At 40.2% G+C, this 27,381-nt stretch overlaps 2 protein-coding genes across 2 annotated transcripts; both read left to right on the forward strand.

Moving 5' to 3' along the window:
* The first annotated feature begins 337 nt into the window (after nucleotides 1-337).
* On the forward strand, nucleotides 338-12,420 carry LOC139729599 (dynactin subunit 4-like). The gene is made up of 11 exons (XM_071640527.1): nucleotides 338-466; nucleotides 1,752-2,001; nucleotides 2,477-2,520; nucleotides 3,664-3,836; nucleotides 5,329-5,438; nucleotides 6,083-6,192; nucleotides 7,266-7,339; nucleotides 7,992-8,154; nucleotides 9,097-9,197; nucleotides 9,824-9,902; nucleotides 11,276-12,420. The coding sequence occupies exons 1-11, from the start codon at nucleotides 338-340 to the stop codon at nucleotides 11,405-11,407; spliced, it is 1,365 nt and encodes a 454-aa protein (XP_071496628.1). The 3' UTR covers nucleotides 11,408-12,420.
* A 7,413-nt stretch (nucleotides 12,421-19,833) lies between these two features.
* On the forward strand, nucleotides 19,834-24,348 carry LOC139729636 (uncharacterized). Its single transcript, XM_071640563.1, has one exon. The coding sequence runs from the start codon at nucleotides 19,834-19,836 to the stop codon at nucleotides 24,346-24,348; it is 4,515 nt and encodes a 1,504-aa protein (XP_071496664.1).
* Nucleotides 24,349-27,381: the final 3,033 nt, after the last annotated feature.

The raw sequence follows: 27,381 nt of genomic DNA on the forward strand, positions 1-27,381 counted from the left end.
AGATTGGAGAAAAGACGCAAAACTATAACCTGCAGCTATCAGTTTAGCGTGTGTACATAGGATACATGCACAATAAATACTTTTATTTGTGTATGTTTGAGAAAGAGCACGGACTAGCAGGTAAAAAAAAAAGGAAGCAAGAAGGCGGAATAGCGAAACATGGAAAATGATACTATACAATAAATTCCAAAAAGTTATTCATTTCGGGGTGTTGCGGAGCTAAACGTAGCAAGCGTGCAAAAGCCAGGGGGGGGGGGGCGGCGGCGTGCCGGGAATAGATATACGCCCTCTACGGCAGGACTGAACATCATACCAATCATCAGTCCACTCGATCAAAATGGCCTCGAAACTGGAGCTTCAACGTGTAAATATTCTGTGCTCCTGTGGCACTCGTTCACCCGTAACACAGCTGTATTTCTGCAAGCATTGCCTGAAAATTCGATGTGGAAAATGCGTCGCACACGAGGTAGGTTTCTGCGTATCATGACCAAGTTGATTTTGCACTCAACAACCATGATGTTTTTGTCCAGATGGTTGAAACCATTACGCTTACAGATATGGATTCTAACGTAGTGAGTAGTCGTGGTAGTACGGTAGTACGTGTACAGTACTCAGTTAGTAGTAGTAGGCGCTACCGGGCCGAACGCGAGCTCGGCAACGCCCCGGCCACAGCACAGGTTACTTCACGTACTTGTCCGTGGTTAATTTATTTCACGTTAGTACGGTAAAATTTACCACAGACAGTAGGGTGGATCCTAATGATAATGTTACCTTCTTTACGATATCCAGTACACTGAGTGCTACTCGATATTCTTGTAGAAACTAGTCTATAGATGGAATGATGCTAGGTGTAGAGTTTCTAGTAGGAGTAGTAAAAAAAAAGAAGGGCATAACATGAAAAATTAGCCCACTTAGTCAATGTGCGCACAATCATGCTTACGTGTAAAGTGAATGGAGGTGGTGTGGCATACTCATGAAATAAGCCCCACCACTGCGTGTCCGTACTAACTGTTAATACTACGGCGGCTCGCCTATTTATATTGGTTACTCGTGAATTCAGCCCCACCGAGTGGCGTTCATCGGTAGGTAAGCACGGCGGTGGGGCTTCCTTCCACAGTATAATACTCGTGAATGCGGCCCCACCAAACGGCGTTTACGCGAAATTGATACAGCGGTGGGGCCGATTTCCACAGCATAGCATCTTTCGTCCTCTCTTTCTTCTCGGAAGGACTCCCTAAAGTAATGTCCCTCGACTAATTTAATGGCCAATTTAACCATAAATACAACCCTACCTAACACTTAACCCTAACCCTAACCCTAGGACCTACCCTTGCTTGCTAACGCGCGGGTGCACGCGCACTGCGGTGGGGCCTATTTCACGATTTTGCCGGTGGTGTGACACACGCAATGAACAGATACTGCGCGAATTGAATGAATGGGGTAATTTTTTCACGACTAGAATTCTATGTCAAAGAAAGAAAGATAGCCATGGCACATAGCTACAGTAGGTATGGGTGGCCTGTTCATGTCTGGGCTATGATGGGTTGCATGTTTTAACAGGTGATTCAAGTTGTGACCACTGAATTTCGCATTTTTACACCAGAGTTGGCCTCATGCATAAAATATTGGTAGAAAGTGTATTGCAATGGATACAAGCTGTAGGAGCCCTGAGACATTTGGATTACAGAAAATGAAGATTGATTAAGTGATACTGTTTAAATGATGCACTACACATGTTTTACATGCACTAGGTGGATTCGCACTACTGTCCCAATTGTCTCGAGAACATGCCATCAGCGGAGGCCAAGTCCAAAAAGAACCGCTGTGGGAACTGCCTTGACTGTCCCAGCTGCCAACACACTCTGTCTCACCGAGCCACAAGTGTGGCAGTGCCAGACCCCAAGGACCCAACAAAGACCACCACCAAGAAGGTGTACTACCTAGCATGTGGACTCTGCAGATGGACATCCAGAGATGTTGGCATGGCAGATAAAGACTCTGGTACATAAAAGTGATGCTCATTCTATGTACATCATTAGAATTGAGGCTGTGTATGGCTGTTTAAAACATCTGTTTCTGACTGTCATACACACACATAGTTACCATTTAGAACAGTTACTATATCAGATGCTTTAAATATTTGAATGAGTTGGATGTGAGTTCTAAGCAAGAAGTGTCCTGAGTGTTTACTGAGAGCTGTATAACTGGCTTCATGTCTCCAGAAATGAATTTCCTGGTCTCTTGCAAGCTCTGCTGCTAGTTTTGTGATTAGGGTATTTTTGTTTATTTAATTTTTTTGCTTGTTTGTGTGTTTATGTTTTACTGAGAAAGAGAGAAATGTTATATAGGCCCTACTTGAGATATTAATGCAAGGTTGAAAAGGAAACAGAGTTTGGTTTGCTTTATTTTTCTTAAATTTTTGTTGTTTTGTTTTGTTAATTTTTACAGTGTTTAACCCTATTCTTTGTCTACACAGCAAGTGGACCATGGCTGGAACCAGAGAATGAAGGTGCCAAAAGAGTAAGTTGGCATTTTAGTGGGAAGCTATACATAAAGCTATTTCATTTATATTAGGGCATTTGGCCTTAAGGCATTTGCAAGATGTATGCAGTTTTGCACTGTGCCCTATCTTTGAATTACAATTGGTAGGACAGAGACCTTATTCGTCTGTGAATAGATGTTTGAAATCTTAAGTATGAGTAGTTTTCATACCTTTGAAATCTACCTTGGAAGTGGGCTTAAAGTTCTTCCAAACTTATTTGCCCCTCTGCACCAATAAATATGATTAATTTCTGTGTGATAGGCTCTGTGCAGCTGGAGTACGTGGACAGATGGAAACTTCATCTGGGTTAAAATGTATCTTTCTTGGCCCAAATACTTTGGATTTTTTTTTTTTTTTGAATATGTGGTTGGAGAACTTTCTACTACATAATGATGGTAGACTGTTCCATTCTGATATCTCTCTCTGAGAAAAAGAGAATTTCCTCAATTTTGTCTTAGCATGCTTCCTCAATATCTTGAATTGATGTCCTCTTGTTTTGCTACCAGATGAAAAGTCAAAGAAGTCAGCTGATTGGAGAGCATCTATTCCCTGTACAATTTTGTAGGTTTGTATCATGTCTGATCTATGACATCTGTAGGCCAGTGAAGGTAGCTTTAGTGTTCAAGCCGTGATGCATATTGCAGATATCGTAGGGGATGCAGTTGTCTTGTTGCTCGCTGTTGCACTTTCTCAATTTTCACAGCATCTTTCTTCAGGTAAGGATACCACATGGGTGCACAGTATTCTAAAGAAGGTCTGACTATTGACTTATACAGTTGTAGAAGGCCTTTCTCATCCATGGGAGTGAAAGAATATGTTTGATAATTCCAAGCTTGCGATTTGCAGCTGAACAAACTGTTGTTCATGATCATTAACCTGTTGAGGACGAGTCTCGAGTATACTCGGGCAAGTGTCTATGGGAAATGCATGTTGTAGCAAAATCAGCCCATCGTCGATGGGTTAACAGGCTGGTGTGGCAAAAGTGAGCTGGGCATGTATTCCCAATGAACAGGAATATACTGTTGGTCGCATGTACTGCCAATTAGCGTTCTGATAGATATCTGTAATAGCGCTATACCATGTACTCACATTCAGTGTGTGTTGTCACTGTCTGGCTGTAGATTGCAGAGCTGACTGACTACTACCACCAGCTGGCCAAGCAGGAGAAGATGGAGCGTGACCACAAGAAATTTACTCGAAGGCGGGCCTACTTCCGACTGCAGGAGAAATATCTCTCACCCAGTGCAGGCAGGAGAAGAAGCAGTGCCCTTTTGAGTTCATTTACTGGATTAGCGTAAGTTTGCCCTGCCTCAATCCTTGTTAAGTAAAAGAAGCCATTAATATGAATGTCAAAGAATCTAGATAATACTACACTTAGGCATGTTAGCATAGTTAGGTCCAGAAGTTTGAGGTAACAGTATCTCCCAGAATCATACTTGTATTTCAAGTGACAGATCAGATTAACATTATAGAACTCTCAAAGTTTGCAGTTATTTACAAACAATTATTGCTCAGGAACTTTTTCAACTGATTTCAGTACCCCATACATACAGCAGGCGCTGTCTTTTGAGACTGTGGATTAAATGATCAAACCTACAGCATGTACTTCTTGACGGTAGTGGATGAAGAACTATAAAATGCAGTAAATTAGAATCTCATCAATATGTAAACTGGTATAAGGGTAAAATACCATTGTGATGATTCTGTCGTTACACTTTCTCCCAGGCCAGTGTGTTTAGATAAAATTGCTCCTTGCCTGTCGTAATTTCTGAAAATTGTCTAAAATGTGAATTCCTCATGCTCAGAACATGAATGTAAGTGGAGTGATCAAGTGATGCTAAAGATAATCATACAGTGAAGAACAGGACTCAAAGTCCATCACCAAAATTTGTAGGCTGCCTTTTTAATCCTTTATGTGCCCAGCTACTGCTAAGCTTTCTCACTAGCATTCAATAATCCATCCAAACTTGACGTACAGGTACTCAGTACTTCAGAGTTAGCAAGCTCACTCAGCTATAGTGATGTGCCTCAGTTCAACAGAAAGGTCATATTATCACAATTGGGATTTGGGGGATGAAGCAGTCTCTATTCATGGCTAATCAGTGAAAAAAAAAAACACTTCGGCACACTTACCCATCAGCTAACAAAGCACAGTAAAAGTTAATGCAAGAACTCCAGTCATTGGTATATCATTATTTCATTACACAGGGATACGATCTCCTCTCTCATTCTACCTGGTCTCCCTGAATACAACAATGTAGAAATTGTACATGATCAGACAATGCTATAGATAGGGCAACTATGTCATGCAGGTTTTGATGAAATGTACTGTGCTAAACTCCTTGAAAAAAGAAAAATAAGTTTGAATACTACACAACGGTGTGCAACAAATCATAGTGAGTATCCTTCATCTCATCTGGAAACATGCTGTAGATAAACAGTAAACTTGGCCAACAGATGAAGAGCTACACGTATGTTTGAACAAGGTCATACCATTCGCAGTGTTAAGAAAGTTCATCTTTAGCTGTATGTGTCAGCAATGTTTCTGTACAACTGAGATGTTTATGCAAGATTAGACACTACTGTCTTTATAACTATATTTATTGGTTGAAGTAGCATGTAGCAGTTATAACAGTTATAACAGTATTATTATTAGGAGTAGTAGTAGCATCATTTTTATGATTTTCATCATTTCTATCTTTGTAATGTTTGGTAAAGTCATAAATATGACCATTGCTTTGACAAACTTTTGGATAGTTGATCAGTTTGGTAATTTTTTCATTTAGATTGAAGGATGAGCAAGCTGCAATCAATCCTGTACAGCAGATTGAACCTACAGAAGAGGTGGATCCCTTGCCAAACAAGATATTGACTCAGCCAGTTGTTTTAGAAAAAAGTGAGTTCACGTCTCCTATCTTTATTATCCCACAATTAGTGTGCAGAATGGGCAGTTATATTGTGAGGGGGATTGATTTTTTTTATCCATGGGTTGAAAATAGGAAACTGTAAAAGTTGACAAGTGTATGTTAGAAATTCGATAAAATAGTTTCTAATTTATGTAATAAATTTATTTTTTAATCAAGATGGAACAAATTATTTGTTTCTTTCTTTGGTTGAATTTCTTTTTGTGTGTGTCTGTGTTTGTTGCTGTTTTTAAGGTTAACTTGTGAGGTAACAAAATACCTTATTCAGTTAGCGGAATTTTTTTCAGTCTTTAAACATCTTGACTGTATGTCTCCTGTGTACATGTTTTCCAATCTTAATCAGCCTTGCGGTCAAATAGTAGACTAAAAACTTGCTTTGATTAGTAATGTGTCAATTTGAACAAAGTTCACATCATTGCTAATTTAGCCTTCGGATTTCTGAATTTGAAAGCTAGTAATTCAAGCACAGCTACTCTTTCCAGTATCTTGAATTATTAAATCCTAAAATCTACAGTGCTCATTCTGTGACTATGGAATTGCCTCCCACCTCATATCCAGTGCACGTTCCTAAGTTATTAATGTATACTGATTGCCCATATAACTTTCTTCATTATAGTCTGTAACATCAACCACAGACTACAACATCCAGAGTACAACTGTGTGAGTGTAGAGCAGCTGTATCCACGACACAAACATCTACTTATCAAGAGATCTCAAAGATGTCGGGTAAGTCCATTCAACCTTTTTTTCCCCATTTGTTGAAGGTGTTTTTCTGTCTGTCGTTGTCATTGTCTTTAATAGCTATCTTACATAGCATATTTCTTTTGTCTCTGTGTTTTGTATGTTGTTACATTGTACCCCTCCCCATCTTTCCATGTTATAGTTGTATGTCTACATTTGTGTAAAGCAGCTGTTTAAAAGGAGAAATGTTCTCCAGAAAGCTCTCAGAGCAGTTAAATTTTTTAGTCGAGTCTAGCAGATTGCAGTGGGTTCCATTATTGTTGGCTGAACTTTAAAAGCTTCAGAAGTGTCGAAATCATTATGTTTTCTGGTTATTTTGCTGAGCACAATTCAAGAGAATCAAGGGATTGTGTTCACAGTGATTACACATCATCAGAAAATCAGTGGTATACTGTATACGCCCTACATTTCGCGAGTCTAAATTTTCGCAAATCGGGAATTCCCTACGATTTCGCGAGTGGTTAAATCCGCGATCGTGGAGTCCTGTACTGAACAGAGAAGTGTACACACGTACGTTTTTTTAAATCGGGATCAGAGTAAATATTTTCGCGTGTCTTAATTTCACGAATAGCACCTGACTTGCGAAATTTGCGAAAATAAAAACCTCACAAAATATTTGGCGTATACAGTATAAGGAAGGAATGCACCTTCATTTATAAATGAAGGTGATAACAAGTCTACACAGTGATGTGCCTTCATGTTGTATATGTAGGTGTAGTTGTACATTGTGTGTTTACACTTTATCAGCTGTTAGCTTTGTAGGAACAAGCATGTTGGTTGAGAAACATTTGTGTTAGTAGGAGATTGCATGGATACCAGTAATCAAAGATATGCATGGCAGTTGGGGATGTATAGTAATTAGACATCATCCTTCAATACGTAGTGTGCAAAGTAGTAACTAGCACTGAACTTACCTAACACCGATGCTTGTTGCTCCTGTTAGCATGGCAAAAAGTCAGTGACTCATGCTCTACACAGCCAAAGTTGGTACTGAGATTTCATTTCTCTATACATGCATATGATTTTTTTATATCAATTGTTGTGTTTTGAATGTGTAGGAATGTGAACACAATCTGAGCAAGCCAGAGTTCAACCCATCCTCTATCAAATTCAAGATTCAGCTTGTTGCCATGTAAGTATGATATAGTTAAGCAAGCATTATATTCTGTTGTGTGCCGGATCACAGCTAAATTTTGTTAGTGATACATTCTTGGATGGCTTATGCATGCACAGAGGTACTAACTTTTGAGAACCTTTTTATTTTTTTCCTCTTTTTTTGGGTAGTGTTAGTAGAGTTTTTTAATATAGAAACAAAAACTGACCGTTCATTGATATATGGACTTCAAAAGACATGCGAGTGAATGTCTGCTGTATCCTGAATTGAAAGTAAATTTGATGGGATGTCAAGGTGAAGAACAAGCCAAACCGCAAGAAGAACAAATATCTGAAAGATCTGGGGCCCGTTTCATAAAACTTGTCACCAGTCACAAGTTGTCATCGATGTGACAAGCTGCTGAAATCCTTGCATCTGATTGGCTGAGAGCAAATTTGTCATAGAAATGTGGCAGTTGTCACTGATGACAAGTTTTATGAAACAGGCCCCTGAGTGAGCAAGAAGATAACGTCTGTTGATTAAATCCACATGCAGTGTTTTTCTCAAGTTTTGTAGAGCTATGTCTAAACTAGGTAATTACAGCCAGCAATGTTTCTACCAAGAGAAAAATTACATGTATCGTAGACTTTGCTAATCAGTCATGATTACTTGCCCATGTCTCACCCTGCAGTCAGCACATCCCAGACGTGCGCATCTTCCTCGTTCCCAACCTCCACTTTGGAAAGGAGAGCATTGTGACCCTCATGATCACCAATCCTCATGAGAAGGCTATGCCAATACGCTTTGATGGTATCAACCCTAAAGACTGTGATGACACTCATGCTACAGCACAGGTAAGTCACTAACCTGTGAGTATTACAACGTTCAGTCCCACTGATGTCTTGTTTTTTCATTGAAGGCAGACTGTTTGGTAATGCATCCAGAAGGTATTACAGTACATCTTTCATAGTTTCACAAAAGTCTCCAAAATAAAAGAATTATTTGAAGAAAGGAAAGTCAAAACACAACTTAATATTGCCCTTTTGATCTTGCCTTTATGTCTGCAATCAGATAATACATCATTGCCCTGTGCTGAATGTTTTTTTCTTTTGTTTTGTTTTTTCGGGGATGGGGGGTTGGGGGACAAAAAACATGATTTTACCTGCAAGCGAAGGTGAAGTTTCTGCAAGCTTTTTGAATATCTGTGATTCATGATTGGTAAGAGAAGAATACAAAAAGTATGTAAGAATTTTGTTGTATTTCATCCTGATGTTAGCAAGGTTTCAGGAAAAACTGAAGTTATTCAAGTTGTCCATGAATAGTTTTGTCTTCAACAGGCCTTTTATACAATATATAGGCCTACTAGAAGAAGAATATTTTTTTCCACACATTGCTTTTCATTCAATGATCAAATGTTATGATTAGTCTAGTAGATGTTTCTATGTGTTATGCAGAAACTTCTTTCCACGTAAGACACTTCTTCGACCCTAATGTGTGGCACATTAATAATTGCACCTCTTTTTCTCTCTGTAAAGTGTAGAAATTAAGCAGTTTTGCCAAGACATTACAGATGCAGCAACAAAGAAGTGATTTTGTTGTCATTTTCCTCCTGAGAAGAGAGAGAGAAAAAAAATTATTGCAGAATTTACCCTTGTGGTCTTTTGGTACTTTCTTCTTCTTCCTATCTTTAGCCAGAGACATAATGTTTGATGCGAATGGTAACGTGTTGATTGTGAAAAATTGTGTGTCATTGAAATTGTTGTCTGCACTTTTTTTACGTTCGTTTTCATTGCAAGGTTATCCCCCCTGAGGATGAGTTAACCTTGGGACCAAAGGATGTGACTGCCGAGTATGATGATAGTACATCTGATTTACATGACTACCATGACAATACAGAGTAAGTTTTGATCCTTAGAAGTACTTTGCCAGTCTAGGTTTGTGTTTGGCCATCTATCCAGTGTAGTCATTCCCCATAAGAGTGTCGAGATCAACACCCCTTGGAGACTTGCTGGATCTTCCTTACAAAGCTTTTGCAGAGTCTTGTTTGAGTATGCTTCATTCAACAAGAACAGAGTTGACTGAACTTGTATAGGGCAAATCACCATTCCAGGATAGTATCTTGCAGTAATCAGCTTATCATGTGAATGATTTTGATAAACATGTAGGAGAAAATACAAGGACAGAAAAGTAAGTTATATTAGAAATCAAAACGTTGTGGATTCAATAAAGTTATCACATTACTGTGTAGAATTTAGAGTTTGTAGATAAACATTAAACAAAAACAAAAACAAAAGTTAGTTTCGTTAATATTCTTCCTTGTTCCTTGAATATTAAGGTAGAGAATGCAAGGTCAGAGAGAAAGAGAGAGTTCATGACCTTTTCAGTGTGACATAGTAACAACATGTATCTGCCTGTAGCCACACTCCTAGTGTGTAGTGTGAGGCCAAACCATGAGATGAATGTGTGTATGTTTACAGTTTAAAGATTATGTTGGAAACTGTATCTATATAACTTTTATTTCAGCTATGTCCATTTCCGGAAGGCTCACAAGCTTGGTGTTCTATTCAAAGTTATTCCCCAAAGAGCCAGTGGCAACGTGGTGGTAAGAAAGCTTGCTACTACCCTTCAAGAGTTATACTACTTCACTAAAGATGTGTGATTGTGAAATAAAAACTACAGACATTAGCATGGAGAAGGCCGTAGAGAATCATTGTCATAATTGTGTTTAGGCAGGGCTCCACACTAACTTTTTTTTGGATGGGGCCACCAAAATCATCAATTTCACATTTTTGGTAGCCCGAGAGAAAAATTTGGTGGCCCGAAAAAAAAAACCAATAAAAAACATTAACTCACTGCATGCATTTGTGCATTTCCGGCGCAAAAAGTTACGAATTTATTGACATACTTTAAAAAAAAATTTGATGGCCCGAGGCAGGCCCCCAAATTTGCCCTTTTTTAAAATTTGGTGGCCCCGGGCCACCGGGCCACCATTATGTTAAGCCCTGGTTTAGGGTTATGTAATTTGCGAGCACAAGCGGAAGGATGTGTAAATGCAGGTAGTGAGTGTGAAGCAGCCATATGTACCATCAGTGAAACAACCTGAAGTTTGAATGAATACTGCAAATGCTGCCATATGAGATGAAGTCATTTTACACCTACGTTAAAGGGGACCTCCGGAAGATTTTCAGACTTTTACATTAGAACAGCTAAAATAAGTTATACTGAGTACAGAGTCTCAGAATTTATAGTGACTGGGATGAGGAATGATAATTTTTTGAAAATTTATAACAAATTGCAATGAACTAGGATGATGACATGACAGCCTCACCATAAGAATGCATGAGTTTGGGCTCATGGAAGCAGAACAAAAGAAGAAGGCATGCGTAGAATCTACACGGGTGAACTTGTTAAGCATGTGGTATTGTAATGGAATTACACTGCTACATTTCTGAAATATGTGAGGCTCCTATTTCATAAGCACTGTTCAGTGTAATTTGTTTAAGATTTTCAGATTATTGGTTTCTGTGCTCAAAGGCCACAATAAATTCCACAAGTCTATACATGGAGCTCTTGATTTATGTACTACATGATGCGAAATTATGAAAATTGTCTGGAATGCCCCCTTTAAAGACTTTGTCATGCAGCAAAATAACAGAGCAAGCTCTGAGCATCAAATTCTTATTTCGCACTATCTTTTATGGAATAAGAAGCACCTTCAGTTGTCTTAGACGAGATCAACTATTTGCTCAATACTCAATGTAATTCTATTAGTGAATTGTGCATGTCTCCCTTTTACAAATGCTGATAGTGTGAAAATGTATCAGAGTTGACATTACGTAACGCAGGCTTACTGTCAATACGTGTCATTGTTGTGTTCCTTGTGCAATGATGGTGGTAGATTGAGATGTTATATTGTGCACATGACATGACATAAACTGCTTTCACTGAATGATATGAATTGTTCTTTTTGTCCAGATTGTCTTCACTTTGAAATACAACTATAAGAACTCTGCACTACGAAGCTCCATGGATGAGGAGCGGTCACCACAGGAGATCTGGCTTGAACATGAGGTCACCATTGACTTGGGCCATCTTGTGAAAGACTAAACATGAGGTCACCATTGACTTGGGCCATCTTGTGAAAGACTAAAAAGAGTATTTGTGCAATTCTCCAGAGTATATCCGGCATGATTAATGTCGTAGTTAACCTGTGAGATTTGTTCATTTTTTCTTTTTTTAAAACTGATACAAAATTGTTTAAACATAAATTATTGTCCATGCGAGAACATTTTGCCTTGCAATTCCCAGTGTTAGAATACAGGATGTGAAACAGTATTTTGAATGTATAGATATCCATTCAAGATGTCACACATGAACATGTACGTTCATCACTCAACAGAGTGTTGTCACCCTCTCTCCTCGTAGTCTAAGGCTCAGTCTTCTTCTTGGCCTCATTTTGTCTAATTAATATCATATACACTGACTTTTGCTACCATATGCAGCATATTACCATGCATGCTTCTGGAATACACTGTGAGTTGGAAGTTGCAATATCTAAACACTAATTACAAAATGCAGTATGATAGACAATGCACACAATGTTCCACAGTCTAAGAGTAGATAACTGCAAATTTGATTTGAATATATCATTAATTATTGATATTGAACGAAGGTTTTGGGTTTGCTCTGGAGTTTTCTGGTTGTTTTGTTTTTGTATTTAGGCTGCATGGCAATATGTATTTCCATGTACGCCAGTCTTAAAGAAAATTTGCTGCTTGGTATACTCACTGCTCAGAAGATGATATGCCTGTCGATATCTCCTACAATGCTTTTAAGCGTCTGTGTGGAGCCCCTCAGTAAAAGCCTGTATCAGTGATTGCTTGGGTATCAGGGTGCAGCTTTGTGAAGTTTAAGAGTCTGCCTTGGGATCTAGAAGCCTATCAGGCTAATATCCCGTTTTCTCTGGCATGAAGTGATGAAAAAAAAGCCTCCTGGTAATGGCTTATTACCATTTTGTGGCTTTCTTTTCCCTCTGCTTAGAGCAGACATGTCTTGAAACATTTTGTTGAAATCACCCAGTCCTTGTTTGTTTAGTCAGCAGTCTATCTCCCAGTAGGCAAACCAACATGCTTCACGTTAGTTGTTTCAATTGTCAAGAGAGTTTACACGTACACAGTGTAATGTATACATGAATACTATCTTTGTATATTCATAGTCCCTTTTGATTAATTCATACCATTGTATGCCATACAGGTAGCAAATGACTAAAGAGTGATTTGGCTGCAAATGCTAAACTCTTCCTGTTCTTGCCATATATCATTACGGAGGTAATTGTACTGTATGTATATCTCCAATATGTTTATTTCTTTTGTATGTTGAGCATAAGAGGTTTATTGAAAATGTTGCAAAGACTGCAAGATGATATTAATCAAATGTATGTTCAAAAGTGTATATTTGTATGTAAAACCGAAAAAAAAACCCTGATTACAATAAATTGAGCAGTGCATGTGAGCATGTTCCTTAAATGCAATGTAATGTACAATTCAAGGCAACATATTATTCTTACCGTCTGCACTATATAGTGTGTAATCATGAAACATGATAGTCTGAATTGAAAATGTGTATAGAACATAGACATGTGTGTGTGACTGACAGTTGCAAAATGCTGAATATACAATGACCCAGTTCATAATATCAAGGGCTGTATGCTATTGATGCTCTGGGCAGTATGGGTGAATTTTATAACTCACCTTTGAAATGAGCTGGTGCAAGCGTGCATTGTGCGTTGTCCGTTGTGTCGCCCCTAAATTAAGGAATTTGAATAAAAAATTTTTAGAACTAGAAGTAATTGAGCTACCAATGTTTTGAATAAGTAGATCAGTGACTGTAGTTTCAAGTTTGTTCATCGAAAATCTGGCAGTGCCCCTTGGGGGCCAGGGGAACTTGGAGCTAAATTAGGGCCCAATTTTCACATTTTCATCATCTTCTTGGAAACACATGGTCAAATTTTCACCAAATTCTTTCACTGTGTATATTCTGAACACCATTCCTTTGTACATGTATAGTACTTGCTCAAAAAGTATGGAATACATGATGGTATACATAGATATTCATGGAGGCTGCCATTTCAAATGTTCTAGTAGAATATGCTAACTTGCTGCAAAGAACTAAATGGACTGTTCAAACCTAGAGCTGGGAACATGTAATTCAAGAAAACATACAATTATGTGAATGTAATAGAATCAGGTTAGTACTAGAGGACTACGGCTTTATAATCTACACGTCCATGTTTGATGTAGATATAAGACATGCTATTGATATCATTGCACCAATGTTCAGTTAAGCACAGTGCTTTGCATGACCTTGTGCTACTCCATAATTATCATTATTGTCATTTAATGCAAGGACAATGTCAATGAAACTATTGCCTCCCATATGTGATAATATCCACAGATATAGTGCGCGACTGTGGGTAATTCTTTTTGTACCTGCAGCCAGACTGATTTGACATTTGATTAACTCTAGAGTTTGTTACTTTCAGAGATCAGGGGTTAAATTTGTGTGTCAGGTTTCACATCTTACGTGTTTATTTTAAAGAAGGATATAATTCATGCGCGTATCAAACGTGGTACACACCTCCATGTGTTCTGACAAGACTAGGACAGTGCAATAGATGTAGGATCATTGTTTAGCTAGGCTCAGAGTGATAAGGTCACGGTTATTTGTAAAATTTATCTTTCCATGTTTTTTTTTCAATTCTTAAACATGGTGCCATGTACATGGCTGTTACATGTTCAAATTGATCATAAAGCAAGTGATACTGATGGTGAACTTCTGCTTTTCTAAGAAGTACTTCTACATAATGTGAATGCTGCTGATTATGCTTCAAATGTACATTGCAGGTGAACCCAGTTGTAATGAAGCGTCATACCCGTGTTCTTTTTCAGGTTTGCATGTACGAACATTAACAACATGTATACAAGAAGGCAGTTTTACTTGACATTTTCCCTCTTATTCCTGGTCCTGTCAACTGTTTTAATACATGTATCACCTAATAGGACTGTTCTTCATCTTCTTTCTTGTCAGTAAAATGCAAACGTTGAAATGAAAGGTGAAAGTTTATAGGAAACTATGGTGCCCCATATGGCAATGATTGCAAAGTGCATTAACATGTCTTAATTATCATTAGCGTTCTTTGCATTGGTAAGATATGTGCTTGTAATAATGGTCAAGTATTTACATTGATTTAATTCTTTCAGTTTGTGTTTGCTCATCAGTTTGAGCTTCAATGTAGTATGAAAATGTAGTCGTCAGAAATTTTTAAAGAAATTCCCAAGGCACAAATCTAACAAAGGTTTACAGGAAGGTCTTGCAACTAGATTACAACAATACCACATGAACGCCGAACCTAGTGTATTGCGCTGGGCTAGCAACACATCACTTGTTTTGAGGGAGGGCGCTATTCGGTTTAATACTGATGCTGCTTGACGTCATACACTTGTACAATCGAAGTCATTCAAGGTCTTTACATGTATTCTTAATCACCCTTCAACCTTATTACCATTGGGTTGTCAAGCTTTATACAAATCTGCCTGTTGTCACAGGGGAGGGAGTAGTCTTCGATCAAAGTGAAGTTATTTACCTGTATATTGTATTTCATAAATGTCCCAGTTCATGCAGTTACAGTTATTTAATGCAGGAAGTTCATTTCCCGTGCAAGTGACTAAAGAAGTTATATTGGGGCATGTTTTTGATAGTCTTTTCCCCCAGTCTAAAGTCCATAGTGCTGGTGTTGCATTTAAAGGCAATTGACGATCTATGGGGGTGGGGGGCAAAACTGTTGAAGAGAAGTATAATATTGAAAACGTCAGCAACGACTTCATGATACAGCAGGCAGCAATACTGTGACAGTTGTGTCATCAAATGTATAATATGTGCAGGAGTTATGGTGCATTATGATACAATGTAGTGGGGAGGTTCACAGTTTTTTTTTTTTCCGAGTCATGTTTAACGACATGTAAGGTGACAGTGTACAGGTGTAAAGACTATTAGGGCCGTCGCTGCTGTGATGTACACAGCGTAAGAGATTGCGTACATCTCCAATGATATGAAACTCTACTCGGTTCCATGTACTAGGTGTTTCAAAAAACATTTCCCACTTTTGATTCTTAATATTTCAAAAACTATATATCAGATAACACTGTCATTGATATGAGTGATAGCTGAATAGTGTACAATTTGGTTGAAGGTGGTTTGAATATGAAAGCATAAATAAGTTTCATGAAATCCATGATTAATTTCACAGTTAGGTTCCAGACTTTGCTCTATTTTCAACCCTCTGTACAAAATTTCGCTTTGCACAGGGGTCAATGGGTGTGTATGGGAGTGTGTGGTTAACACCATGACAATGGTCCTGAACAATGGCCAGGGTTTGAATGCTTCATTATTCATTCATGAGAAATTCCACTATCACAGCTAGTCTTTATTCAGCCTCTGGCAGTACCTGTGTAAAGTCAAACGCCTGTCGATACTGTCGTTTAGTCGCGTCAGTGCTCTCCCTACTTCTGAAAAACAAAATTACAATGAATACCTTCTGTTCTACATTCATCGTAAACGTTGTGACAGGAAGTAAAGAAAATCAATTAGAGTATATATACACTTGTGTATATGGAGCCTTAAATAAATCTACTCTGAAACAAATTGCCCCAATGATAAATGATGCTGAACTCTTTACCAAAAATGATCTCTTTTTATCAAAAAAAAATTTGTCAGACTATTTAATTAGTAGACAGTTGTATTAAAGTGAGGAACTTTAGATCATTTCATGCATATTTATATTCCAAATTTAGTGATATGTGAGAAGCAAAATTTGAAAATGATTGCCAGCTGGAATGAAATGTGGTGTTTGCAAGCACTTTACCGTGCATGAATTCAGACTAGCAGTGCCCAGGGCAATCCACATGAATTATTGATTAAGCATTCATGTGCCAGGGAGCGCCAGACTGACGCCTAGTCAACAGGTGGTTCAGGCATGTCCATTGTTCAGGGCCATTGTCAGCACACACTCACATACACATCATTGGTTCCTGTGCGAAGTTCAATTTTTGTACAGAGGATTAAAATTTGACCAAAATCTGAAACCTTACTTCAAAATCAATCTTAGATTTAATGAACTGATTTATGCTTTCACTTGCAAATTACCTTCAACCAGATTGTACACTATCCAACTATTTTTCATGTCAATGACAGTTTTATCGAATGAATAGTTTTTGAAATATTTATGATCAAAAGTGGGAAATGTTTTTTGAAACACCTAGTAGAATCTCAGATCGATGTAAATGATTCGTCCATCAGTGCTGTGTGTTGCTGAAAGTAAATAAAGCCATTACCGATTTACACCAGACATCTTGTATGGTCTCCGTTTCATGAAAGTGATGATGCGCGCATTTCAATTTGATGTGTTCACCGTTTTACCATAATTATGTCCAGCGCACACTCTCAATAAGCTGGTAGCGAACGATGTCATTGAAAATGAGGTGTGATGTGACGTAATTACAGTGCATTGTGTCATTGTGAATCGTTTTACGAAGTATACACTGTGTCTAAAATTCTTCGGATAGATTTGTTCAGCTGATACCATGTAATGTGTCAGTGATCACTAATTTGTTGACTAATCTTTCTTAGCTCTTTCTGATTAAGGCCAAGAAGTAGCCTTCTTAGACAAAAAGTGCATTATTGCCGCTTCTGCGAAGCCAAATTAGTGTCATCAAAATACAATACATGTACAATGTATATACATTGTTTGCCAGCCTGGAAGGACCAAATCCCAGAAAAGCAGAACCCCCCCCCCCCCCACACACACACACACACACACAGACAAAAGATAATGTCGGTAACGGGAAAGGAAGGAGAAAATGGGACATACAGTTTCGGGAAAATATCCCCTTGACAACAATTCTATCAACAAAAACAGATTACTATAGTCTATACCAATGTTCCTAGAGTTCAGCAATTCTTGCTGTAAATTGCAGTAATACCACCAGAATTCGTTAAAAACATACAAAACAAAGTAACAACATGTGCGTTAACACGTTCGGTCAATTGTATTGTGCTCTTGTCTGTATGCGGTATGGAGTGTTGATGGAGGAGACAATAGGGCCTTCACCACCAATGATGAAAGCTATAGGCCTGAAACCTTCGCAAAATTGCCGCATTCGAGTTCCCGCTGATCGATTTAGGACGTTGCCCTTCGATTGGATCGGTTTGATATTACCCATTATCATCTGTCCTTTTACGAGGATATTCCCCCTGTAAATAATATACAATCAGTAGTTTGTTCCAATTGTGTGCATTTGTATTCTAGAATTTAATATTCCGCCATGCTCGTGTATAATTTTTGGAGGGATAAGCGACCTTTCGCATACCAAATTCGTACATCCTAATAAGCCATTCATAGGAATGCAATTTTCAGTGTGCCTGTATAAATCATCGCTGCATATAAACCAACGATCAATCATTTCCCTAGAGAAAGACATAATACGCACTCATGCCAATTCAGAGGATGCTTATCTGTATTCCAGCCATTTCTGATAAATTTATTCATCAGGCAAAATACTCGAACAAAGTGATTTGGTATTTTCTTTTGTTTTTGTATGTCAACCAGGAAATCGACACGATTTTTAAATGCATTTTATTCCTTAGTATTTGCAGCATGTCAACTTTATATATAGTAATCACTTTGTATCCTTACTGAAAATTCAGTTGCCAACGAGTTTCATGTTAACGTATTTGTGAATGGTGCATGAGGGGCGATACTAGAGCTTTAGATTTGCAACGCGGACGCTGTATTGGCTTTCCCCTCTCTCCCTGCGTCGTGTTGCAATTAGGGAGCTTTAGATTTTAGACGCGCGGACGCTCAGAGGGAAAAAAAAAATGTTCTGAGCGTGCGCAGAAGCGCACGTCAAGTCGATCTATTTTTACCTTGCGTCGCCTGAGCTTTTCACTACGCGTACTGGGCTATTTTGCAACGTAGATCAGATGGGCGCGACTTTACTATTTACGTTGCGTCCCAGCGTAATCTAGAGCTACTTATCAGCAAGACGCAGGGGAGAGGAGAACGTCCTGCGCACTCGTCGTCTCAAACGTTGTCACGTGAGTGACTTTTTTTTTTCTCTCTGCTACTCTGACATCGAAATAATGGAAATTCAAACTGTTCGTATACAGTTATGTTCGAGTTTAATCTTTCAAATCTTTGCAGCTTTCTCGTTCATAACAATACATTGAGCATAAAACATAATATGAAACAAATCACAAATACATAACTTAAGTTATCTTGGATGACCTGAACTGGTGATCCCCTCAGCTTGGCTCAGTCGCCATCGATGCCGGATACACTCGTCGTCGACCTCGGCACAGTCGCTTGGCTTGTCTCTCGGAAGCACCCCTTGACTTGGCCACTCAGCTAGACGCTACCCTATCGGCGGTCCTTTCAGCTCCTCGGCCTTCACTAGTCCCTGCTACCACGCAGACTCATGCCTTGATCTGCGATGCCCGATCTCAAGCGACGACGATGACGATGACAATTTGGAGGTCCCACCGAGACTCTGCTACCTGATTGGAAAAAGTTATTCAGATACTCTTTTAACATGCTTTAGGCTTAAATGCGATGTTTGTGTTTGATTCATGATTGAAGTTTCATCGCTCAATCGTACGCATTACCGTCATAAATTGCATGTTATTATTGTCGATATGATAACTGTTTCGTATGTTTGATCGGAAACATTACCCCAGTGTGAATCGTACGAGTATGTCGCCTTACGTGACAGTTTGATTGAAGTTTTTCTCCCCAAGGTTTATGCCCTTGGTGTTGCCTACTAGAGGCACATGTGTGATGTAGATTCGGGTATTGAATCTGTGTGGAGTGTTGCTCCGTTTTCAAGGTTACGCCCTTGGTGTTGCATGTTATATGCATGTTTGATTGATTCGGGTTTGTGTGCATGAGTCTATGTGGAGTGTTACTCCTTTTTCAAGGTTACGCCCTTGGTATTGCCGGTTAGAGGCAGTGTGATAGATTCGGGGTTTGCATGCATGAATGAATCTGTGCGGAGAGTTATTTTATACAAGGTTACGCCCTTGGTGTTGCCTGGTATAGGCATGTTTGGTGGATTGTAGTGTGGGGTTTGTACAGTCCCAAATCAATTGTATGCTCATTGGGAGATACAGCTCTAGTATGCTTATTGACAAGGCATGCTTGGTATGTGGAATGTTTGTTGAGTGAACTCGTGCCATTTCACATTGCTTGCATTCCAGTACGCTTTTGACAAGGTACTAGCGGTTTGGTATGTGGAATACTTGTTGAGTGAATTTCAGCTGTTTGTCATTTGCAACTGTAAGCTCGTTCGGAGATACAAATTGTTGATGATAAGTATACGCTGGCTGCAAGGTAGTACTTTTGTCGGACTTTGATAGCTAAGTGCTAGTCAGCTGTTTTGTGCGACTACACGTTTACTTGGTCTGGAAGTTACATAGTCAGTATGGCTAGTGTTGAGCAAATCAGAGAGTTCTCTTCATTAGGCAGAGAAATGGGCCTTAGTGGTGGCGAATTGAGTAGCTTTGTGTCAGAGCGATGCCAGGCAATTGAAGCAGAGCTTAAAGCTACCCGTGAAGCTGATCGTGAACGCGAAGCTCTAGAAAAGGCGCGCGAACATGAAATAAAATTAGCACAGTTGCGTATAGAGGAAGGAACAGCAAATGTTGGTAGGCCCCAGTTAGCTGGCTTAAAGCTGAAAGTAGGTCGCTTTGATGACACACATGATAAGTTTGATGCTTATGTCACAAAGTTCGAAATGTTGATGAAAAGTCAGAATATCCCGGTAGACATGTGGGTGTTGTATTTGATTTCCAATCTAACAGGGAAAGCGTTAGATGTTGTGAATCGGATGAGTGCTGATGATCGCCAGAATTATGCTACAGTGAAGCATGAGTTGATGTCATATTATCATCTCACTGAAGAGGGGTATAGGCGGAGTTTTAGATCAGCAAAGCCAATGAAGTTTGAGCGCCCAAAACAGTTTGCTACTCGAATGAAGGGGTATTTTGATCATTGGGTGGAAGAGGCTGAGATTGGGGATACTAGGAGGGATCTAGAAGATTTGATTTTGCAAGAGCAATTTCTGATGGATTGTCCCAGAGAAGTAGTTAGGTTTGTCAAGGAACGAAAATGTAAAGATTTCAACGAGGTAGTTGATTGTGCAGAAAACTATGTAGAAGCTCACGGTCCTCATGCATTTTCGGGTGTACAGAAATCGGAAAGAAACCGATCAGATTCAAAGCCGGAAAGCAAACCGCCCCAACAAAATCAGGTCAAAAGGACTAGTACGTATCAGAAACCGGCTGATGCTCAGTCAAAGGCGGGAAAGACTATGGGAAATAGGACTTTTCAGGGCAGAGGTTGCTATATGTGTGGAAACCCAAATCACATGAGAAGAGATTGTCCCATGTTGTCTAGGCCTGCATCAGCTCAAGGTTTGATGGGTGCTGGGGAAGGTACGGCCCCAAAAGTAGACATGAATGTGGCGAATGAGGTGTCTCGGGGTGATTCTAAGCCGGGAGTTGTTGGTTCGACGGCAGGTTGTTTCCCCATTGAGAGAGTGGTCGATGACTTTGAGGATGTGAAAATGAAAGTGGTTGACAGAGTTGGAATGGCATACAATGATGTCGCCGCGATGGTGAATCGTATGCCGGTTGTGTCTGGAAGACTGATGCCAGATAATACACCCGTGTCTGTTTTGCGTGATACAGGTTGTAGTACGTGCGTGGTGAAAGAGAAATTGGTTAGAAATGACCAATTAACAGGTCAACATCAGGCAGTGAGGTTAATTGACGGTACGGTTAGGCGTTTTCCCGTGGCTAAGGTAGCTGTTGACTCGCCATATTTTGAAGGGGAAGTTGAAGCCGTGTGCATGCCTGATTGTTTGAGTGAGGTAGTTATCGGGAATGTAGAAGGGGCTCGTGAACCGAGTGACCCCAATCTACATTGGGTCCCAAAGAGTGTTGTGTCTGACCCGGATGTAGAGGTCATAACCCCGGATGTGGGTCTAGAAAGTTCAAATGATGGTGTAGAACAGGACGTCGAGGTCGCATTCCCGGGTGAACTGGATGATACTGGGATGGCTGTTCAAACTCGTGCACAAAGGGTGAAGGATTCGAGGCCTAGTAAAGGTTTGACTGTTGCAGATCCTGTTGATAATGTGCGGTCGAGTGAATTTCTAAGGGAACAGAAAGATGATGAGTCATTGCGCCCTCTATGGCAGAAAATAGGACAGGTTGATAATTCCAAGTACAAGTTTGTGTGTGAACAGGGGTTTCTACTTAGGCAGAAAAAGGATGAAAGTAATCAGGGGATAGGTCCTAAATTGCTCGTAGTGCCTAAGCCTCGTAGGAACGAGATAATGCGAGTCGCACATGACTCACTCTTAGGTGGACACTTGGGTATCAACAATGCTTTGTCTAAGATTCAGACTCAGTTCTGTTGGCCTGGGATGTCGGAAGACGTGGCTAATTTCTGTAGGTCATGTGACGTGTGCCAAAGGACTATTGACAAAGGTAGGGTGCCCAAGACTACCCTTGGTAGGGTCCCCCTTATTGGTGTCCCGTTTCAACGCATTGCAATAGATCTTCTTGGTCCATTCATGCCGTCTGCTCGCAAACACACTCATATCCTGACCATTGTAGATTATGCGACTAGGTATGTGGAGGCGATACCGTTGAAATCGATATCAACTGTTGACGTAGCTGAGGCGTTAGTTTCGGTATACAGCCGGGTTGGGATTCCGACTGAAGTGATGTCGGATCTAGGGACACAGTTTGTGTCTGATTTGATGCGTGAGGTGTGTAGGTTGCTGTCGATAGGACAGTTAACAAGTTCTCGCTACCATCCTATGTGCAACGGCCTCGTAGAACGATACAACGCTGTGGTGAAATCAGCTCTGAAGCGGTTGTGTTCCGAGGAGCCACGTCAGTGGGATAGGTATCTTCCGGCGTTGTTGTTTGCTTTGCGAGAAGCACCGAGTTCGAGCCTGGGGTTTTCTCCGTTCGAGTTGTTGTATGGGAGACATGTTCGGGGGCCTTTGGATGTGCTAAGAGAACTGTGGACAGCGGAGAAACTAGATCCAGAGCTCAAGAGCGAGTACGAGTATGTGATAGAGTTGAGAGACCGGCTGGTCAAGTCATGGCAACTTGCACAAGATACACTGAAGTACTCTGCAAAAAGGTACAAAGGATATTATGACAGAAAGGCTAGGCCTAGGAAGCTGAATGTAGGGGATGACGTGCTCATTCTGTTGCCAACCGAGCACAACAAGCTGCTGGTAAAGTGGCGAGGTCCTTACAAGGTAGCAGGGGTCAAGTTTGACTATGACTATGTGGTCGATGTTGATGGTGTTGCCAAAACATATCACATCAATTTGTTGAAGAGGTACTATAGTCGACGTGAAGAGGTACCAATGGCCAGTTGCTTTGAGGTTGAGAGAGTCGAAGGCAATGAGGAAGTTGTTGAGGTCATGGCTGACGAGGAAGATGTGGCAGAGGCTAGCCCTGATTGGAATAGGGAGATGCCCAGTATGCCTAGCGTAGTACAGATGGAGTTCGTTGACATGGTAACAGTAGATCCAGTCTTAAAGGATAGTGAGAGGACTCAGGTGCAAAAGATCCTCTGTGAATATCAGGATGTATTCACCGATATCCCGAAGAAGACAACCATATCTGAATGTGAAATCTCGTTGACGACTGATCAACCAGTGCGATCTCCGCCTCATAGGGTACCTCAGGCTATGGAAGAGGAGATTAGCAAGGAAGTTGATTCCATGTTGAAGTTAGGAGTAATCGAGCCTTCTAACTCTCCATACGGTCATCCCATTGTGATAGTCAAGAAGCCGGACGGTTCTAATCGGTTTTGTGTAGATTTCAGGCGATTGAATAAGGTCACAGTCTTTGATCCAGAGCCCATGCCCAATCCTCAGGAGCTATTTGCGTCGTTAGCCGACAGTAGGTACTTCACAAAACTAGACTTGACAAAAGGGTATTGGCAGATCCCAATGAGGAATGAAGATAAAGCAAAGACAGCTTTCATAACGCCTAAGGGACAATACCAATTCAAGTACATGCCGTTTGGGCTTGTGACAGCCAGTGCTCAATTCACTAGAATGATGAGGAAGGTACTAGATGGAATGTCGAATGTTGTGAATTACATCGATGATATTCTGATTCACACGGACACTTGGCAAGAGCATGTGGAGGTTCTAGATGAAGTCTTGCATAGACTGCGCGATGCCAATCTGGCAGCTAGGCCATCCAAATGCACCGTAGGTTCGAGTACCATAGAATTCCTAGGACACACATTAGGAGAAGGCGTGATTCACACTAGCGATAGGCTCACAGACAAAGTGCGCAAAGCTCCAAGGCCCAAGACGAAGAGGCAGGTTAGGTCTTTCCTAGGACTCTGTGGCTACTACAGAGACTACATACCCAATTATGCAGACATAGCCCTACCCCTTACTAACCTGACTCGCAAAGGTAGGCCTGGAGATGTTGTGTGGGGGCCTGAAGAGGAAAGTGCATTTGTCAAGCTGAAAGAGTGTCTTGCAAATCCTCCAGTGTTGCGGTTGCCCGATTTCGAGAAAACCTTTACGTTAAAGGTTGATGCTTCTGACAGTGGTCTGGGGGCGGTACTCATGCAGGAGCATGATGGGGATGAATTCCCGTTGGCCTATGCTAGCAAGAAACTCCTTCCTAGGGAGCAGAGATACTCCACGGTAGAAAAAGAATGTCTTGCTATTGTCTGGGCGGTCAGAAAGTTTGATTACTATCTGTTTGGGAGAGTGTTTGAGATCCACACTGACCACAAACCCCTCACGTACCTCCAAACAAAGAAGTCGACAAACAAGCGAATCATGAGGTGGAGTATGTGCCTACAGGAGTATAGGTTTCGCCTGGTGTCCATAAAGGGGTCTGAAAATAGGGCTGCTGACCTCATGAGTAGACTGCTGTAACTGTTTATATTGTTGTTGTTTGTAATGGTCCTTGCTTTTCCATTACATGTTGATGAGGTAAGACTCAAAGAAAGAGAAGAACATAATGATGAAACACATATTTGTTGAGTTGTCATGAATAAAATAATGCGCATGTAACTTCAAATGCTACAAAAGCTTTTCTCTCTCTCCTATTTCTCTTACAGGATCAGCGAATCGCGATTATAATGTAGATGTAAAGGGATTAAGAGTAGGGAATAATGCTTAAGGCTTGGTTTAATCTCACAGTGCACGTGTTCAAGTATACATGAGGTATTAGAACACTAGGCGTACTAAGAGGTAGCAGGTGTTAACCAGGTAGCAAGATTATATTTTAGTAGATTTTCATCCAGATAAACAGGTACATAGCAATTACATTATCTTGTTGTAAGGTTTGTGCAACATGGAAGTATCGGGAAATGAAAGCAAGGTACAGGCAAACATATTAGGATATCTGAGCAGGAATATGTGATAGTACAGATATTATTGGTAAAAGGTATCATTGTTGGAGGCAATGAAGATTTTGTGTATACATGCTTGATGGTTCTATTTTAGTTTTAGAAGACTTAAAGCTTATGCATTTGAAGATGATGTATTAAGTAAGCTATAAGGCCTTTATTAGGAATACCAACAAAGCAAAAGTTGGTTGTTAAAAGGCTTGGGAGATGATTATGAAGTTGTTTCTTTTCAGAACAAGGATGGCAGAGGAGAAAAGGATAGTGTAATGTATGATGTATATATGCTGTTGATATTGTCTATCAGTCTCTCTTTTGAACATATGCATATTGACATACACTGTGAATAGTATGTTGGTTGATTGAATAGCGTGTACCATAAATTTCTTGTAGGATATAATTTTGATATCCCAATTATATCTTAAGGTGGGGGATATTGTCAGGAGAGAAATTTATCTTTGATTTTGCCAGTGAAGTGAAATTGAACTTGTCCTAGAAAGCCACTAGGTCAAACTACAAGAAAGTGACTGTCTGGAAATTCATATTAAATGAGACAAAGTAAAAGTAAAAGAATAAACTGGCATAGCAACAGCGTGTTTAGATCAGTTAAATTTAGACAAGGCAGTCACATGAAATGAGACAAAGCAAAAGTTAAAGAAATAGCATGGCAACAGCATCCCCGGTTTGCAATATTATGTATTAACTCAGACTATAGAAATTGAGTGAATAGAGGTGTTATGTAATAGCTCCCATCCAGGTGGTGGCTAGGAATGTTCTCTAGCTCAGTTGAGACTCGGCTATGTCAGTGTCACTAGGGTGGTGGTTGTAGTTTATTGTTCACAAGTTCATGAGTAAAGATGTTATGTAACAGCAGTCTAGACGATGGCTAGACATATTGTAGTTTATTGTTCACAAGTTCATGAGTAAAGATGTTATGTAACAGCAGTCTAGACGATGGCTAGACATATTGTGTAGAGTTTCAATAGGGCTATATTTAAGCATGATGATTGGATGATCCTTTTTGTGTAGAAAAGGCATGAAAAAGCAAGTGTATGGGAGTGTAAGGGACTTTAGTGTAAACATCTATGGTTAGGGAAGCTAATAAAAAGCTGAGTAATGTAGAGGATCGGGGAGAAACACTTTAATCAGACATCCAGCATAGATCTCCGCTTAGGCAGCAGTCGTTTTTCTGGGGGTTTTCCACGTCGGTGAGATGCGAGCTCCAGCTGCTGATAACTTGGACAGTTATGATCCGAACTTTGGTACGGAGCTCAATCTCCATTCGCCTGCTCGTCGTCGCTTGAGATCGGGCATCGCAGATCAAGGCATGAGTCTGCGTGGTAGCAGGGACTAGTGAAGGCCGAGGAGCTGAAAGGACCGCCGATAGGGTAGCGTCTAGCTGAGTGGCCAAGTCAAGGGGTGCTTCCGAGAGACAAGCCAAGCGACTGTGCCGAGGTCGACGACGAGTGTATCCGGCATCGATGGCGACTGAGCCAAGCTGAGGGGATCACCAGTTCAGGTCATCCAAGATAACTTAAGTTATGTATTTGTGATTTGTTTCATATTATGTTTTATGCTCAATGTATTGTTATGAACGAGAAAGCTGCAAAGATTTGAAAGATTAAACTCGAACATAACTGTATACGAACAGTTTGAATTTCCATTATTTCGATGTCAGAGTAGCAGAGAGAGAAAAAAAGTCACTCACGTGACAAACGTCCGCGCGTCAGAATCTAAAGCTCCCTAATAGCTTGATTACGCGAAGACGCAACCTATACAAAGTAAAATGGCGCCCCATATTATGATCAATGATGCACATCAAGTAGCTTTCAACGGAGTGAATTTGAGCGAACGCAAAAATGGCCCAGAACTGATATGATGGTGCACACTCGGACGACTTGAGGTCGATTTTTATAAGCAAATGTGCGCATGGGCAGAAGAATTTTCCCCCCTCTGAACGTCTAATTCCCTCATGAATGACTTTATATGAGGACTTACTGACATCACGCTGACGTCAGATGGTGTGTGTGTGTGTGTGTGTGTTTGGTTTGGTATCTTTTTTTTTAAAGACTGAAGTGATTATCGTAATGCATTTTACTTCTCTTCCGTCTCTGTTGATTACCCCTCTGCTCAGATGATTGGCTTTGCAAATATTAATGACATCAGTTTCTCCTGGATATCCTCTTGTCCATGTAAATTCCGAGAATTTGATATGAAAAACACTTTCCGAAGCTATATGCCACCGAAAATGGTATTTGTGTGTATTTTTTCTATCGCGTAGACTGCGGAAATTTTTCTTTTTGTTTGTTTCTTTTCAGGGGGAGGGTAGCCTACGGGTCGATGAGGGGTGGGGGGGGGGGGAGGGGTCAAGGGTCAGTCATAGCCGATGAAAGTGATTTTTTTTCTTCTAGTAAGTCTGGCTGACAAATAGTAGTACAATTTCTCATAGTCACTGTGGTTGACATTTAAATTTAATACTATGGTGTCACCCTTTGATGTTATCGAAAACTTGGCTCTCTTTTTTTGGGGGGGGGGTGCACGAATTTGAAATTAAGTTTGT

The sequence above is a fragment of the Diadema antillarum genome, unplaced genomic scaffold, assembly GCF_040938485.1.
Source record: "Diadema antillarum isolate AM-2024a unplaced genomic scaffold, OU_Dant_1.0 seq00000248_RagTag, whole genome shotgun sequence".
NCBI classification, from domain to species: domain Eukaryota; kingdom Metazoa; phylum Echinodermata; class Echinoidea; order Diadematoida; family Diadematidae; genus Diadema; species Diadema antillarum.